Source organism: Poromitra crassiceps, assembly GCF_964638095.1.
Source record: "Poromitra crassiceps genome assembly, chromosome: 14".
Classification (NCBI taxonomy): domain Eukaryota; kingdom Metazoa; phylum Chordata; class Actinopteri; order Beryciformes; family Melamphaidae; genus Poromitra; species Poromitra crassiceps.
The window spans coordinates 40,345,885-40,364,439 of NC_139633.1; the positions used below are offsets into that span (position 1 = coordinate 40,345,885).

The following is an 18,555-nucleotide window of genomic DNA, read 5'->3' on the forward strand; positions in this document are numbered from 1 at the left end:
GGCTAGCTAACATTATATTAGCTTCTTCTTCTCTCATGTTTATTAGCAAACAAGGCAAGCTGAGGTAGCCTGACTCCGCCAGATGGGGGCGGCATAGTTCCACAAATTCACAATCCCACCTCCGTTTGTGAAACAGAATGTGACGCAAACCCATCCATCTGGCAACGTCAGGTTAAAGCTGAGGTGGACAGTTGGATTTTTCTTTTCATTCCATCTTTCCTAGATTTCGGCTTCTATACATGTGACCACTACGCTGTTTACTCAAAGTCAATTTCTTCAGTAATCGATTACCTACTGTGTAACTGTCAGTAGATGTCACCAACAACTAGCAGCACAGCTGCTGAGCTGAGAATTTAGATTTTATTCGAATTTCCTCATTTCACTGGGCTGACTTATTCTGATTTACAATTGGTCATATTCCACCCATACATGCATTACATGGTCAATAAATAAATAATACTATTGTAAGTTGGCTCTGTATTTTCCTTGTACTTCCTTCTTTAATGCAACTGAAAAGATTGCATGACCTTCAGATTGATGACTGATTACTATAGCCAAGTACAGGTGTTTTTCCTTCAGTGTAATTTTGTTACCTTTATAAAAATCTCACAATTCAATACCAATACTTAATTGAGCACAGAACCTAAAAAACACAATCCTTTGGAAATGAGACTCGACTAGTCAACATGCTGGTGACAGTGAAAGCTAGGTCAGACTGTAAAACACAAGATGTTTAAAACCATACAATACACTTCAGTACCATCTTGATTTGATGGCCATTGAAGTTAAAGATATAAGCTAATGAGGGTCGGTTGTCGGTTAAAACAATCATTTTCGACATCCCTAGATCAAACTATAGTGAGGAATCTACAATGTAGGCATGTGCTATTTTCTCATTTTTTATTCACTCTGCTGAAATGATTTAACACCACAAGGGTGAAATGTAACTTTCACTGCTCATACAGAGGAAGAAGAAAGCCAAGCTAGCAGGCAGACAGTGTGGGAGAAATACAGCCAAAAATACATTCATTGTAAACATTTTAATACAATACGATACAATACAACAGGGACAGGGATACACTTTCTTATGTTTGTATCCTTTGGATGCTGTCTTTTATTATCCACAAAATAAAAATCAATTAATCAGATAAAAAAAATATATACCAATTAGAAGAAATTTCCTCAAGGAATTCCTGAGACATGAGAATACAGTGCCCTTGAACTTTGACCAACAAAACCCAATCGGTTCATCATTGAGTCTGTGTGAAAGCACAGAAAAGCACAGTCCCTGGCAGGTTGATAGCATAAAAACGATAACTCGAGAATTAACAACTAAGGAAAACGTGGGCCGTGAGGTTAGACCAGTTGAGAACCACTGGCAATTACTTCCTGAAAGTAAGACCTAAGAATTGAACAAACATCCAAATAAATCTAAAAAAAAAAAACATGCCATCCAAATTATTGGAATCCAAATCCAGCACTTCCACAGAGCCCCTCAACCATGAACTCTTTGAACTGTGTGTATTCCCTGTGGACTGTGGGCAGGTACAATTCATTATTGCATGTGTTCCCTTTTGGGAACTTGGAGAGACTGGGGATGTCACGATACTAGAATTTCTACTTCGATACCGATACCCAGAAAAATATCGATACTCGATACCATTTTTGCTACCACGCGGCGGGGTGACAACACATCAAGAGGCATAAAAAATAAACTAAGACAGATGGACGGACAGATGCACGCTTCTCCATAATCTAGGCCTGATAAAACTCATTAAACTCTTTGACCTGAGACAGCAGATTACACCTGATCTAGTCATCAGCCTATTATAACACAGCAGATTACACCTGCTCTAGTCATCAGCCTATCATAACACAGCAGATTGCACCTGCTCTAGTCATCAGCCTATTATAACACAGCAGATTACACCTGCTCTAGTCATCAGCCTATCATAACACAGCAGATTACACCTGCTCTAGTCATCAGCCTATCAGAATACTTGGAACTTGTTGAAGCAAAAGATACCCACCAATGACAGAGGGAGAAATCAGTGGTATGTTTGATTTTTCATTAAGAGAAAGCACTGCTGATATTGATACAGTTGCAAATGAGTACTGTATCCGTTTAAAAGTTTTAGTATTGATACTTATCGATACTATCGGTACCTGTTGCAAATGAGTACTGTATCCGTTTAAAATGTTTAGTATTGACTTTTATCGATACTTTCGATACTTTTGACAACCCTAGGAGAGACACCCGTTTTTCTCAGGATCGTGCAGGAACCGTAGAGCAGGTCTGGGGGATAAGCCAAGCGGGGGGATAAAATAAAATAAAAGTACCTCAGTTCAGTTATTTTGTATTTCCCTTTATACCCCTCAGTTACTGCAGTCTGGACTGATCAATGTCTAAAACCATTAGCCAGTCTCATTGCTTGCAGGTAGAGGTCTGCCCCAAAACAGGAACTTGCTCCCAATGGGTCTACATTGTCTCTCAGCAGTCCATTCACTGAATGTGAAAGTGGGATTGGGTGTTCTGGCACGATAATGTCGACTTCAGGATCAGAGGCAGGTACAGGTCCCTCCCAGTCGATACCCCATTCAGCAAGGCTGACCTAGTTGAAAATGACAACAGATACACAATCTAATTGAAGTATCACAAAAATAATATGCTAAAAACAATGGCAATGCTAAAAACAATGGCAGTAAGAGTTTACAAAAACACATTGAATACTACTACTATTCTAATACGATTTTAGGCCGATTTTGACAGCCCTACTGTAAACTGAGTGGACAGTGCTGGTAAGGCATGGTGTATCTCTTATCTGAACTCCAAAGAAAGTGGTGTATCCCTTTAAAAGCCCAGACCACAAATATTAGATGCCCTCTTTCAGACATAATTTCTAGCAGAGAGAAAAAACATCTCATAATGGGATCAGTACGGTAATTGAAAAGACTAGCAGATCATACTGGGTGAGTTGGTTGCTCTTCACTTGTTAACTGTCCAGAGATCCAAAGCTGCTGAGGTGAGCGGTTTCCTGCAGAGGATATACGGTGTCGGTCCCATGTCTGCCTGAAGATGTTTAAGTGCATGTTGATCCTAGGCAGCATTACATAATGCAGGCACAACATGTGGATGTCGTCATCAGGATCTAGTGCTCCTCTTGCTTCAAGGTACTGGAAGGTGGTGTGGTAATTGCCTGCCACTGACTGCCACAGATCACGCCAAAGCCTCTCAATCCTCTGATTATGTACACTCCGACCTGTGATGAAACAACTCCTCTCTAAAAAAAAAAAAACAGAACATATGTAGAGGAATGTGCTCTTAAAGCAGCTACGAGCAAGATTTTCGATTGTTATTAAACAGTATCATTATAATATTGATGCATCACATCTTACCTATAATAGTAGCTGAGACCAAAGCCGTGTGAATCGGAGATTGCTCTCTTGATGATTATAGAGTCTGTGTCCGTCTACCGGTGGGCCGGATAAACCCGGAAGTGAAACGAAACGGTTTACGGCAGCTGCCTGCCTTCATCCGTTTCGCTCTGCCTAGCAACAGACCATAAACACGGAGAACGCCATGCAGGGGCTTGCTACTCTCGTGAACATCTCTCATTATATTCTAACAGTTTGTTTGGAAGTAATTTTGTGGTTATGGCCGAAGTGGCTGCCGCAAACCGTTTCATTTCACTTCCTGATCTGCCCCGGCCGCAGACAGACTAATCGTCAAGACAACACTGGCCGATTCACTCGGGGTTCAAGCGAGACTACTCTGCGTTGGTCTCGTCTACTATTAGAGGTAAGATGTGATGCATTGATATTAAATTTAGACTGTTTAATAACAATCGAAAATCTTGCTCGTAGCTGCTTTAAGGATAATGCATATAATAGAGAAGTACACTTCAGCTGCAATAAGTATTCTTAAAAATAGGGCTAGCCTAGCACACAACCCAACCTATGGCAATCGATTCTTTCATATTGTGTTGCTTTACAACTTCCTGTTGCCAACTATGACCTTCACTAAATCGCTTAAAAAAAAATGTATTGTGGTAATTGGGACATAAATCTTTAACTTCTGAAATGGCATCGCCGTCATCTACAGGGTAACAGAGAATTCAGCAATCTTAACACCTTGCTTCACACAACACGAATCCTAGTAAAGATCTAGATTTAGTAGAAGACAAAATTCACAAAGTTGTAATTTATAGCTAGATACCTGGTCCACGGAAGGGATGTTCCATCATAAATCTGGCTACTGTGACATTTTCTCCACCCTTGTCACTGCGCACACAGTGTGGTAAGCCAAAATTTTGAATAGCTCCCACAAAAGCCTGGTGCACAGTTGAAGCCCTGTTGTTGTTTGAGGCACGGAGGTACATTATCTTCCTGCTGTAGCCATCAATGCACCCATGAATGACAATTCTCCACCTTGAAGAAAGCACAAAGAGACAAACAAAATGTCCATGCGGAGAAATGTCCCGGGGTATGGGGGGCTGGTGGTTGGTGAGCCGTGTGATAGACCATCTGATCCTTAGTGGCATCTGGGTAATGTAGAGGTAAAAGCACTTGCCTACCACCGCGGAGACCCAGGTTAAATTCCCAGCAGCGGTACTTCCCACTTGGTCGGACGTTCATACAGACACAATTGGCCATGTCTGCGGGTGGGACGTCAGTAGGGTATGAGTCGTGGTGGCTGCACTAGCGCCTCCTCTTGTCGGTCAGGGCGCCTGTTTGGATGGTTAGAGGAACTGGGGGGAATAGTGTGATCCTACCACCTGCAATCCTACCACCTGCTACATCCTGCCGGTGAAAGTTCTCACTGTCACGTGAAAATAAGCGACTTGCACATGCATCGGAGACTGGCACATGTATTTGGAGGAAGCATGTGCTAGTCTACAACTCTCCCCAGATCAGCAGAGGGAGTGGACCAACGGCCAGGACAGCAGCAAATGGCAAGTGCAATTAGGGAGAAAATGGGATAAAAATCTGGGCACTATGAGATGGGCCACAAAAAGGTGGCATGACATGAAAATATGTATTAATTTATACCAAATGATCAAATTTAGATAAATAATAGTACACAGTACTATGCTAAGACAATACTACAATACTGTCAGTCAGCCATGCATGGATGACTGTGAATAGGAGAACTTTAAAAAGTTTCTTACCGAATTAGTTTGTGATAACCATCTATATGCCACAATGACAATGGTGCAGGGACAGAGTAAGACCGCCGTTGAATGGGGTTCAAGAAAAGTCCACGAAGAAGGGTCCCAACAGGATCAACAGCTCTCATGGTCTCAGTAAGCCTGGACTCAGTGACTCTTGTCAGAAAAAACACACAACACAACATATGAAATTGATTCAGCTTACACATTTTTCAATGACAAATATGATAGCTTCACCTGTAACATTAACCATACCTGATGCCAATGCTCCTCAGATAGCCATTTACCATTCTGTAACCCGAGTTTGGGTGTGTATCCAGATACGCAAATACAGCCCTTTGTAATTCTTCACTTGTAATGTCACTATAAAGTTGTCGCACAGACAGATTGTAACCTCTTAGCCTTCTATGTACAGTCTTTACACTGACAGACAAAAGACGTGCAATGTCTGTAACTGTGAAATCAAACTGAAGAAAATACTCCAACTGCTCCCGGGTTATGTTGAAATATGGTCGACCTCGGTCACCCGTCATAATTACGGGGGGTTGGAAGCCAGTAAACGATGTGCCAGTGGATTCAATTTCCAGAAGATTACGGGCTTCTTCCAGTTTACGCAAGGCCTGGTTCACATTTGCAAACTGGTCATCGTATCTTGCTAGGAGCCTCATTATGCCTTCCAACTGGTAGTAGGCATTGTCCGCTTCATCTGACGAATGCTGCCGAGATAGGGTCCGGCTAATGGAGTTCAGCACTTCTGCAACTCGAGTTACAGCTGTGTTGCAGCTGTGTCGACTGAGGAGAAAGTAAATTATAAAGTTAGCTACTGTACTGCAAGTGTAAACAAAATATCTCAAATCATACTTGTTCAAAAGTGAATGTCGGCTGTTCTATAACTAGGTGCGGTCGATTCCTAGGCAGGCTTGCTACGCCCGCCGTGCAGCTCACATAAGGTGCTTGGCCGCTAAGCGGCCTCGCCCTGCCTGCAGCTTGATGGCATACTTCAGGGATGCTGGATCACCTGTCCTAGCAACATACAGCTGTCCATGCTGAAGACTGGGGTCTGAAGCCAGACTTGTTTTGCTCCTATGACATCACTGATGACATTATTTAATCGTTCATGCATTTTAATGAAACAAGCAAACTCATGAACAGCGCTTAGTAGGCTATTAGGCCTATTCGCTTTGCTCATCAGCCTGCAGCTCATATTTGTGTCCGCAAATGCAGGTAGGAGCGTGTTATCTGTGTTTACGCGTCCCAAGCTTGCCCAGAATGACGTGCCGAACAAAATTAGGCTCACCTCATGACGATTCAACGTTGTATGTCTGTGTGAAGATGGAGCTTCCACTTATGCTGGGATGCTCTGAGTGGATCTCTGCCAGAAACACCAAGGTAGAATACAGAAGGGTTTCAACAGAGCCAAGCCGTTTCGCACAGACAGACACACATAGTGTTGACAGACTACATAAGACCACACAGATAGGTTTTATTCAACTAAATGTTACCTCAGAGTCTGGTAGAATGGCACTAGGCTGTGGGCCTTTCAGAGTAGGGGCTGCTGGATGGAGCTGCCAGTTCTGCTGGGACGTCTCCAGGTACGTAGATATCTGCCACATAAACATAGAATACAGAAGGTTAAGTTAAAGTGTAACTAACCTCCAAAACACTTTTTTCAGCTTTTAACCAATATATATGACTTTGGGGGTGATGTGTGAAGAATTCTGGTCAGAATTTCCACATTTGACACCAAACTGTTGCCATTTTACCATTTGTATCATTTTTCAGCAGCATAACTGGCATAAGCGCCCTCTAAAGGTCGAACACTGCTTTTTTTTTTTCTCAAATGAATGGGAGATTAGGGGCACACTGACGTCACAGTGCCCCCAAAGACTATGGGATTTCAAGATAGTTACTCCACTACTCCCCCTGTACCCTTTCGGCTCCTCACAACTCCAAGCCTATTCCTATTGAAGTTTGCTCTTAACACGTTCACTGCCATTGACGAGATATCTCGGCTTACAAAATCCAACGGTTGACTGCCAATGACGAGATATCTCGGCTTAAAAATTTTTTTTTTTTTTTTTGACGGTGGGACGTGGATCAACGCTCCCCACGTCTCCTATAAAAATATTGGAGCCACCGAACGTGTACAACCCATTCCACCGACCCACTAAGTGGCGACAGTCCTCTCCAAACTAGAAAAAGCAGAGCCAAAACTGCAGGGGAACGCGCGATGAAACCATTCTCATACTGTAGAATGGATTGGCGAAAACACTTTCGCTTTCGCGCTGATTGCTGGCGGTGAGGGATTGCAAATTTGCATAATAGATTACGGGTGGAACACACTTTGAAACACGCAGCATAAATAAGACCAGAATCGCAAAAGCTTCATCAAAGCTCTCAACCGAAACTCCAAGAAACGAGCGAGCCCATCCAGACTTGCCCAGCGGCCGCCAGCAGACAGGAGCAGCAGCAAAGCAGTGAGCCTGGTGACGCGAGGTTACAGCAGCAACAGAAACGAGCTTGTGACACGCCCGCTGCAGCCAAGAAGAACACACACGGAGGGAGGAGTTTGAAGGAGAGGGGTGTTTCCTGCTGTTATGGAGGAAATTACTGTTCAAAACTATTGTTTAGATGTCTGACGTCTTACTGATGCCAAAAATGAATGGTTAAAGTGACTGTTCTATCGAATTTCACAAAAAGCCGTTTATCTCAGAATAAATTTTCAGACGCTGAAACCATGCTGTATTCAACTGCTAATGCTTACATAACTACTAACTCTACAAACTAACTCTTTTAGACAGAGACAGCACACATTCTATTAGTTCTTTTGAGATATTGTGTGTTCACAAAATCCTAACAGAAACGAATCCTCGGCTCTTGAAAGATGAGCCAGAATCCTCCAAAAAAAACCTTGGCAGAAGCTAACTACAGTATTGAAAAACGGCTGGCAGTGAATGTGTTAAAATACTGAACCAAACGTCATCAAAGTTGGCACATGTCTTAATTATAGTTAGTTTCCCGCTGAATGTGTTCACTACTTTATTAATATCTTACCTGGATAAGCTCGAATGATGATGTTTATATTATCAGTCCGAGTTGGAAGCACTCTCTCCAGCCCAGGCAGGCAGGAGCGGGCGGGAGAGAGTCGTACTGTAACCTCATGGACGAGCCCCAAGCTCTGCTCTCTCATGCACCCGCGGGGGCGCGCGCACAGCAGCAGCAGCACACAGCAGCAGTGAGAGGCGGGGGCTTTGAAGAGGAGAAGAGCGGGGGAGGAGAAGAGCTCTGCGCTGCCTCTCCTGCGCCCTGAGAGGAAAAATCAGAGGTGCTGTAACTTTCAACAAGAATCACGAAAAGCCCCAAAACGCAAATTAAAAACGGATTTCATTGCGTGGTTTATCTCTAGTTAGACGAGGGAATTACGTGGAGAAATCTCGCATTGTGTTACCCCAGAGTGAGAGATTTGTCCTCACTGTGCTGTGTGCTGCGAGCAACGAGGCTCTTTTAACGTAAGTTTAGACAAGCCACGCACACACACATGGGACAAAATGGGACAAAAATAATTAAATTTCTAGTTCGCCACTGAATTACCAAATTTATATAACTATCAACCATTTTGAGCAACAGTCTTTCCATACATGCCACCAGCGTTGGCTAGTTGTTGATATTTATAAAAGATATTGCCCCTCTCAAATAAATTATTTTTGAGGCAGCAGGCAAACTGTAATGGCGTCCATTTCCGAAAAAAAATCTTGACTTGAACACAACCAAAGAGTTTAGTATAGACAAGAGCATATGTCATTTCTTGGTTTTTTCCATAGGTATTTTCAAATCACTGTTCTGATACATATCTGGGGGGTTAGTCCCCCTTTAAGTTATCCTTTATTTATCCCCATGGAGAAATCCATCCTCTGGATTTGACCCATCCTCTACTAGGAACCTTCCTAGAACTAGGAGCAGTGGTCAGCTGCAGGGCAGCGCCCTGGGACCAACTCCAATCCTTTTGCCATTGCCTTATGCCTCCCCCTCACGATTTTCGAATCCTTGAAGATTATAAAAATCTTGAGAGCCCACACGACAGAGATAAGTTTTTAATTTATTTCAAGTTGGCTTGCTAACGCAGTAGCGCTCTGCCTGTCTTCTGGGGTTCACGCGGGTTTATGGCAAGGAAACTTTAGCGCATGCGCCGATCGCCTGGTCCAATCTAATCGGACTATGAGAAGGTCGATTTCAGTCGAGCTAACATGTTTACATGCATTTCAAAAGTCCGGTTTGAAGCGGACTAAGGCAATAATTCGATTTTTTTAGTGTCATGTAAACCCACTGACTGTATACATGATCAAAGAATCCTCCTAAAACGAGAATAATACTGGAATAACCCACCTCTTAATCGGGAAATGCTCAATTTGGAAAAAGCCCAAATTCTGAAAATGCAAGTATGCTGTTTACATGACCCTTATCTAATGTCATTTTCCGATTAATAGTGGAATATTTTGTGCAATGTTGTGAAAATGTGTACGGTACGCCCACATCCCCTCGAACCCCAGAAGTGATTTTGGGGCATATACCCTACGAGCAACGTGCACAGTCAGCGGAGGAATGAGGTCATCTGAGGGACCTTGGGGTTGCTTAAAGAAGCAGTAGCTGAATTGCATGAAGAAAAGGAGAAGTTAGGGGGTATTGCATTATGGGCACACGCACTGAGTTAGGGATAGACACGCGGTGTGTGGCAATATGCATGCGTCGATCACGTATCCTGTCAGCTATCCGGCATTCATCCTGCATGATCGATGCACGACACGGTGTTGGTCAATAAGGGGATATTAAGTAAGTTCTGTGTCCTGTTTGGAAGCAAGTCGGGGGAAATAGGAAGTGCTGGGGAGTCAAGATAATGATTAAGGGAAATGATTCGGCGAAAATCCAATATAAAAGACAGGGGAGATTTTCCGTCGGGTTCTATCGTACCTCTGCGAGCAGATGCTACGGCCGATTGAACTACAAACCAATCCACGGACCAAAACAGCCAGCCTAAGACAGCCACGGAGCAATCCCTGACCGAGAGACAGTTTGACTTTGACGGGTAGGAGACTTTCTAACCCAGGTATAGAATGTAGTCCGTTTAGGACCATCTGTGGTTATCACAGAAAACAGTTAGATGGATTCATCTCTGCCTCAGGAAAGGAAGTGGGTTTTTAACTGTTAAATGATATTATCTGCCTGTTGGTTAGCGGCTGAGAGGAAGTTTAATGTGGTTTAGCGGTGTTAAGCGCGCTATGGTTAAGCGAAGCCGTTTTGTCTTAAAACAGGAAATATATAATATGATGGAAAAAAGATAATTTAATTTAGGAAACTACAATTTGTAACAAATATTGTATAATAAATCGCCTAAGATGAGGTGGTTTATTATTAGAGATATAATTAGAATCATAATCTGCATTTATGGGAGTGGGTTTTTCTATGAGTAAAAAACCTAGGGTAGATTATTCTATTCAGAGAAAATGGTTTAAATAAATTTCCTCATTTAAAATAAATGCATTCATATAGAGTACAATTATAAAGGAATGGATTATATTTGGTTAAAAGCATTAGAAATAAGTTTGTGTCACAACTGCACACCGCACGGTTAATGTGTTATGCACTGTCATCTATGGAAAAGGGTTTAAATAAACTTCTTCAATGTGCATGTAAACGTACTCAGTGTTACCTCAGAGTCCGAGAGAATGGCAGTAGGCTGTCGGCCTTTCAGAGTATAGGGACTGCTGGATGGAGCTGCCAGTATCTGCCAGAAACACAAACGTAGAATAGAGAAGGTTTTCAACAGCGCCAAGCCATATACCACAGACACCTGACACCTATTCATGCCTCAACAACAGACAGAAAGGAGCAGGAAACAACGTTGGGCATGGCATGTATTAACATATTAAAACATCTTAGGTACTTTAGGGTTTTTAGTTATTGTTTTTTAAACTCTTGTAATTGCTACAGTTGTAACGTTCATATATCAAATATGAAAAAAGACAACAGACTCCAGCGCATCATCCGCTGCGCTGAGAGGATAATCGGATGCAACCTGCCATCCCTCCAGGACCTGCATGCAGCCAGGACACTGAAGCGGTCTCGCAAGATCATGGCTGACCCCTCCCACCCTGGCCACAATCTCTTTAAGACACTCCCCCATGGCAAGAGACTGAGGTCTGCCAAGACCAGAACCACCCGCCACAAGACCAGCTTCTTCCCAACCGCCATCAGCCTCACCAACAAGGCCCGGAAACCCCTTCCGCAAAGGGCCTCACCAACAACCCCCCCCCCCCCCCCCAGATAAGGGTCATGCTGTTTACATGACCCTTATCTAATGTCATTTTCCGATTAATAGTGGAATATTTTGTGCAATGTGCATGTAAACGTACTCAGTGTTACCTCAGAGTCCGAGAGAATGGCAGTAGGCTGTCGGCCTTTCAGAGTATAGGGACTGCTGGATGGAGCTGCCAGTATCTACCAGAAACACAAACGTAGAATAGAGAAGGTTTTCAACAGCGCCAAGCCATATACCACAGACACCTGACACCTATTCATGCCTCAACAACAGACAGAAAGGAGCAGGAAACAACGTTGGGCATGGCATGTATTAACATATTAAAACATCTTAGGTACTTTAGGGTTTTTAGTTATTGTTTTTTAAACTCTTGTAATTGCTACAGTTGTAACGTTCATATATCAAATATGAAAAAAGACAACAGACTCCAGCGCATCATCCGCTGCGCTGAGAGGATAATCGGATGCAACCTGCCATCCCTCCAGGACCTGCATGCAGCCAGGACACTGAAGCGGTCTCGCAAGATCATGGCTGACCCCTCCCACCCTGGCCACAATCTCTTTAAGACACTCCCCCATGGCAAGAGACTGAGGTCTGCCAAGACCAGAACCACCCGCCACAAGACCAGCTTCTTCCCAACCGCCATCAGCCTCACCAACAAGGCCCGGAAACCCCTTCCGCAAAGGGCCTCACCAACAACCCCCCCCCCCCCCCCCCAGATAAGGGTCATGCTGTTTACATGACCCTTATCTAATGTCATTTTCCGATTAATAGTGGAATATTTTGTGCAATGTGCATGTAAACGTACTCAGTGTTACCTCAGAGTCCGAGAGAATGGCAGTAGGCTGCCGGCCTTTCAGAGTATAGGGACTGCTGGATGGAGCTGCCAGTATCTACCAGAAACACAAACGTAGAATAGAGAAGGTTTTCAACAGCGCCAAGCCATATACCACAGACACCTGACACCTATTCATGCCTCAACAACAGACAGAAAGGAGCAGGAAACAACGTTGGGCATGGCATGTATTAACATATTAAAACATCTTAGGTACTTTAGGGTTTTTAGTTATTGTTTTTTAAACTCTTGTAATTGCTACAGTTGTAACGTTCATATATCAAATATGAAAAAAGACAACAGACTCCAGCGCATCATCCGCTGCGCTGAGAGGATAATCGGATGCAACCTGCCATCCCTCCAGGACCTGCATGCAGCCAGGACACTGAAGCGGTCTCGCAAGATCATGGCTGACCCCTCCCACCCTGGCCACAATCTCTTTAAGACACTCCCCCATGGCAAGAGACTGAGGTCTGCCAAGACCAGAACCACCCGCCACAAGACCAGCTTCTTCCCAACCGCCATCAGCCTCACCAACAAGGCCCGGAAACCCCTTCCGCAAAGGGCCTCACCAACAACCCCCCCCCCCCCCCCCCCCAGATAAGGGTCATGCTGTTTACATGACCCTTATCTAATGTCATTTTCCGATTAATAGTGGAATATTTTGTGCAATGTGCATGTAAACGTACTCAGTGTTACCTCAGAGTCCGAGAGAATGGCAGTAGGCTGCCGGCCTTTCAGAGTATAGGGACTGCTGGATGGAGCTGCCAGTATCTACCAGAAACACAAACGTAGAATAGAGAAGGTTTTCAACAGCGCCAAGCCATATACCACAGACACCTGACACCTATTCATGCCTCAACAACAGACAGAAAGGAGCAGGAAACAACGTTGGGCATGGCATGTATTAACATATTAAAACATCTTAGGTACTTTAGGGTTTTTAGTTATTGTTTTTTAAACTCTTGTAATTGCTACAGTTGTAACGTTCATATATCAAATATGAAAAAAGACAACAGACTCCAGCGCATCATCCGCTGCGCTGAGAGGATAATCGGATGCAACCTGCCATCCCTCCAGGACCTGCATGCAGCCAGGACACTGAAGCGGTCTCGCAAGATCATGGCTGACCCCTCCCACCCTGGCCACAATCTCTTTAAGACACTCCCCCATGGCAAGAGACTGAGGTCTGCCAAGACCAGAACCACCCGCCACAAGACCAGCTTCTTCCCAACCGCCATCAGCCTCACCAACAAGGCCCGGAAACCCCTTCCGCCAAGGACCTCACCAACAACCCCCCCCCCCCCCACACACACACACACACACACACACACACACACACACACTCACACACACACACTCAACTGGAACTCATACGGTATCTAATTTAATGCCTGTCTAACTGGGACTGGTAAATTGATGTAAATTCCGTGCACATTAATGCCTATTTAACTTGGCCTGTAAATTTCATGTACATTCAATTCAAACTCTTATCTAACTCTGACTGTAAATTCATGTAAATCCACTGCCTATTTAACGTATATTTAACTCAGTCTGTAATGTAAATCCCACGTAAATTCATATTTATTATCCACAGAACACTTCACCACTCATGTACATATGTATATATTGACTCGATTTGATTCGATTTGATTGCACTTGCAACCTTGCGATTGCCATTAGTTATCTTCCTACTTCTTATCCCTGTATATTGATGTAACCGCTACGCTGCATACAGACACTAAGACAAATTCCTCGTATGTAACTTCCATACTGTGGCAATAAAAGTGATTCTGATTCTGATTCTGATGTGCATTTGAAAATGTGTAAATAGGCGCATAATCAAATAAATCAATACAAAAAATATTATGGAATTACAGTTCAGAAAGCCTCTCTTCTGTTGTTGCTCTTTACATGATAACTAGCGAGTTAATAGATGAGCTGTCAGCTCAGCACTTTGTTGACTTATTTGAGTGTAGGACTCAAGCAAGGCTAGCCTAGCAGGCTTGAGGCTGACGGGGACACCTCGGCATTCCGAAATGTCGGCGACAGCCTCTCCGTCTTTAACGTTGAGTATAATTGGGCCTTTACTAGTTAATATGTAAACACTAGTTACAGCAAGAGAGTTTGAGTTTTTATTAGGATCTCTTTTAACCAAGGGCTACTCTTCCAACTTCCAAGAGTCCTGAAACGTGGACGGTGCCTCAAGACTTTTGAGCCTGGCAAACAGTAGCTACGCAGGTGCAGCTCACAATGACAGCTAGGCTAATATCTAATTAGCATTAGAGCTAACGTTTGCTCCCAACTCACACCAGCCTGGCTGCCACCACCACATGCTCACTGCCTGGTCATTAAATTATGCACAGAAGAGGACTAAAAAGAGAGACTACTTGACCCACCTTGTGTTGGTCGCTCGTCGGCGTGGAACAGTGAGGCCAGCTTCCTTCCTTTTCGGGTTCAGGTCAGGACCGTCAGGACAGGTTCACCTCGTTCAACTTCCTGGAAAGCTTCAATGGATTTTCAACTTAAAGGTCGATTATAGCAGTGCGCTTCCTATTTTTGAAATGTTACTGTCGTGTCGACCAGCACAAAGGTTGACCTACAAGGTTGACCTACTTTTAGAAGTGGCTTGTGTAACATAATCTAACATTGATTAAAAAAAATATATATTTTATGAACACACCTTTTGAGAATATTCAAAAAAATAAAAATGTACAAGAAATTGACTCAGCTAAGTACTAGGTTATATATATCTATCTATCTATCTATCTATCTATCTATCTATCTATCTATCTATCTATCTATCTATCTATCTATCTATCTATCTATCTATCTTATCTATCTAGCTCTCTCGATCTATCTATCTAGCTCTATGTATCTATCTATCTATCTATCTATCCATCTAGTGGGCCTATCTTATCTTATCTTATCTATAAAAGGGAGCTGTCGCTCTGTCTGTTTGTCTCTGTCACACACACAAATTCTCAGTGATGATGTCATCAAGTGATGTTATATTGTGACATTTGTGACATCATCAGTGATGTCACAGGCGTTGTGACATTATAAGTGATGCACATACACACGCACACGCACACACACACACACACACACACACACAAGAGACAGACAGGCACACACAGGCACACACAAACACACAATTGAGACAGACACACACAGTGATGGCAGCCACAGTGACATCAGTGATAATGTCATCAGTCTGAGGCTTACAAGAGAGACTGAGGGAGAGAGAAAGGGAGAAATTGTGCATGTGCCATAGGGCAGACAAGGCCACACAGTAACCGAGCTGTGGGTAAAGCCATGCATCGACTCTGCTGCGAATCTGAGCCAGCTTGGCAAGCTGCAGGACAGGCGAGCCCACTGCAAGCGTAGTAGCGCACATGTTCGAGAGTTCTGAGAGAGCCTGCTTGTTGAAAAGCAGCCAGGGATGGTTCAATCCTACTATCAGAAGATCCCACAGTGTACTGTCCCTTTCCACCTGTGGCGATCAGCTCTCTCTCAGGGCTTTGCAGGTTCAACAAACTCACCTGTGTGTGTCCGAACCTAGCTCAGGTTTCGAAGCCTGCGTTGATACAGTCTATGGTTAATACAGGTGCACCTGCAAGGGTGCGTAGAGGGTCTTGGGCTGAAGCCCATCTTGGATTCCTTTTGATGGACATTGTGGTGAAACTTGGGGGTAAATCCCAATTGGAGATCCACCATCCTTCTAGGTTACTCCAGTGCACCACTGGCTGCTATGTCCGATGTTCCATAGCCCACTCCACTTCCTCCATCCTCATCCATATCATATTTCTGGGGTTGGTGTCCACTTCTCTAGCTGCTTGCTCTCATGGAAATCATGCTAGTCCGTCTGGTCCGTGGAGTTCCAATTGAACTGCATGGTAGCCTGCACCAGTTTGATTTCATAACTCATTCCATTCCAGCTAGTGTTGTCATAACTTTAGACACTTGTACTGTAAGATTGGACACTTGTTCGAGGATTATGACATCACCTGTCGGGACATTGTGATGTCATCTTGTGGTCATCTCATTCTTGCTTAGTGATGTCACTTTCAGTGATGTAGAAATATTTCATCAGCCAAAAGGTAAACAGTGAACCACTTGAAGAAAATCACTTGAGACCAAAAAGTGATGGAGCCAGGAGTCAGAAGTTGTCTTAAATGATGTATTGACAGATATCTTGGCCAAGAGATGCAGGCTTGCTCTTCCACCAATGGATGCACAAGTTTACATAACAATGATCAGCAAGTCACAGACATTTATAGGCATATTTGGAAGGCATTTTGCAGACATGACGTTAACATCTTGACAGGCATTCTGTAGACAGCCTACTGTAGCTTTCTGATGACCTAGCATTCTGCTGACCTGCAAGGAGCATCATGCTCCGTGTGCTTAGGAATATAGCGTCTGTCTATCTGTGTATGCACAATAACTATGTGTATTACAATACAGCCATCCAGCAAGGCTAGATCTCTGAGCTTGCCTGAGTAAGGTGTGTCCCTGCGCTCTACTCATGGCCAAAATGACATAAGTCTGTTTATGTGGAATGGAAGAATGTAAATATGTAACTATGTAAACCTGCGTCTGCATCTCTCTCCACACAGTCAAAGAGGCAACTCTGAGCCCTGCAAGGCCACCATGACAGTGCATGGTGTGAGCTATGTGGATTGCCAATATCTAACTATGTGTAACTTAAATGAAAGCATATGAATAAATGAAAATGTATATTGTCCAACTAGAGACTAATGTGAGCAAATTCACTGCGCGAAAGACCCCAGAATCCAGAGATGTTTTTTTTCCAAACTATGCAAGAATCAGGTGCATATCTGGAGATTTGCTGTATATACTTCATGTCAGGTCAAATACCGAGCAATATTTTTCTCATATAGTATATTGTGTCCAGATACATCTAATGTTGACATACACATTGAAGAAAATATCCAAATATGCCCTCATGCCATTATTGGAAATGGTGGATTCAGTATTAGGTTATAATATTAACACATTTGTAACATTTTTTTTTGTCATTAAGGCAAAGATTGTGAAATATGTCACTCAGGACACTTAGGACGATGATGTCACCGCTGACATTGTGAGGTCATCTTGCGGTGATAAGTCAACTTGGACTATTATCCAGGAACAGGGCCCCAGCTGGACGCGAAGGCCCGCATGTTCCCTGAATTGTCAGCGAATGGATCAGGGTTGATGCTTGGTTGTCGCAGATCCTTCATAACAGAGCGAGGTGCCTAGTCTTTGAAATAACCCACTTAAGAGACCAAGGCCAGTGGTCAAAGTCCTTTCATCTACAGGTCAAACTCTGCAACATTCCAAAATTCACAATGGGAAATAAAGGTTCAAATATACATACTACTGCATGCACTGGGACGCGTCATCAGTGATGTTAACTGGGGTCGTGGGGTGTTTCGGGTCTGTCAACATCATACACCCTCGCCCAGTAGACCCAGCCGAGGCTGATTACGACCCCGACCCTCGTCCCAGAAGCAGCCGCTCACGGATCAGCCTTCCTACTCTGTCTGCAACGTTGCCCGCGGAAGGGTTGATCACGCCCAATCCGCTGCAATAGAGTTTAGTGCTACACCGCTGTATTGAGAGACCTTCGGTGCATGGAGGTCGAAGGCCCTGTGGGGTGATTCTAGCCTAGGTAAACCCAGCCACCACGTGACCTGCTCTCTCAGTTCCCAGTCACTATAGTGACTGAGAACAGGTCTGAGAGCAGGTCACGTGGGGGATGGGTTTACCCAGGCTAGGGTGATTCCAGGCCGGACACCTCCTTCGTCTCACCAGAACCTCCCGTGGAAAAAGACAATCCTACCATGCCGTACCATGGGCAGGGAGGATGCCTCAAGGAGGCCTGTGCGCTGCATGTCATTCGTCTGCGCCGAGCATCTCGCTCTAGCCTGAAGGACCCCAGGCCACGCCGATGTTTACGCAGATTTTCAGGAGGCTGATCCGTAGCGTTTGTGGATTTCTCCCTCACGAGAGAGCCAGGCTGGGGTGCTAAAACCCATCCTGTACCGGATGCCGTCTCTCCGACCGTCAACTGTCTCTCCAGTCACCAAACTATACTTGGTTGTCACCTCGTCTATTCCTAAGTGTCACTGGCCAGGGGGAGCCAGTATTTTAGGTTCAAATATACATACTACTGCATGCACTGGGCTGCGTCATCAGTGATGTTATCAGTCACTGATGATTTGGGCTTC

General features: G+C 44.0%; 1 protein-coding gene across 1 annotated transcript in view; it reads right to left on the minus strand.

The window, feature by feature from the left end:
- Positions 1–15,716, minus strand: part of LOC310789200 (nephrocystin-1-like) — a gene marked incomplete at its 5' end in the record, with an annotated part of 69,212 nt that extends 53,496 nt beyond the window's left edge. Inside the window, 6 exons of the mRNA XM_083650787.1 lie at positions 6,671–6,772; positions 10,873–10,947; positions 11,586–11,660; positions 12,300–12,374; positions 13,016–13,090; positions 15,645–15,716. Of these exons, the coding sequence (XP_083506913.1) occupies positions 6,671–6,772; positions 10,873–10,947; positions 11,586–11,660; positions 12,300–12,374; positions 13,016–13,090; positions 15,645–15,716 (474 nt within the window). The remainder of the gene's footprint in view (positions 1–6,670; positions 6,773–10,872; positions 10,948–11,585; positions 11,661–12,299; positions 12,375–13,015; positions 13,091–15,644) is intronic.
- Between the last annotated feature and the right edge of the window lie 2,839 nt (positions 15,717–18,555).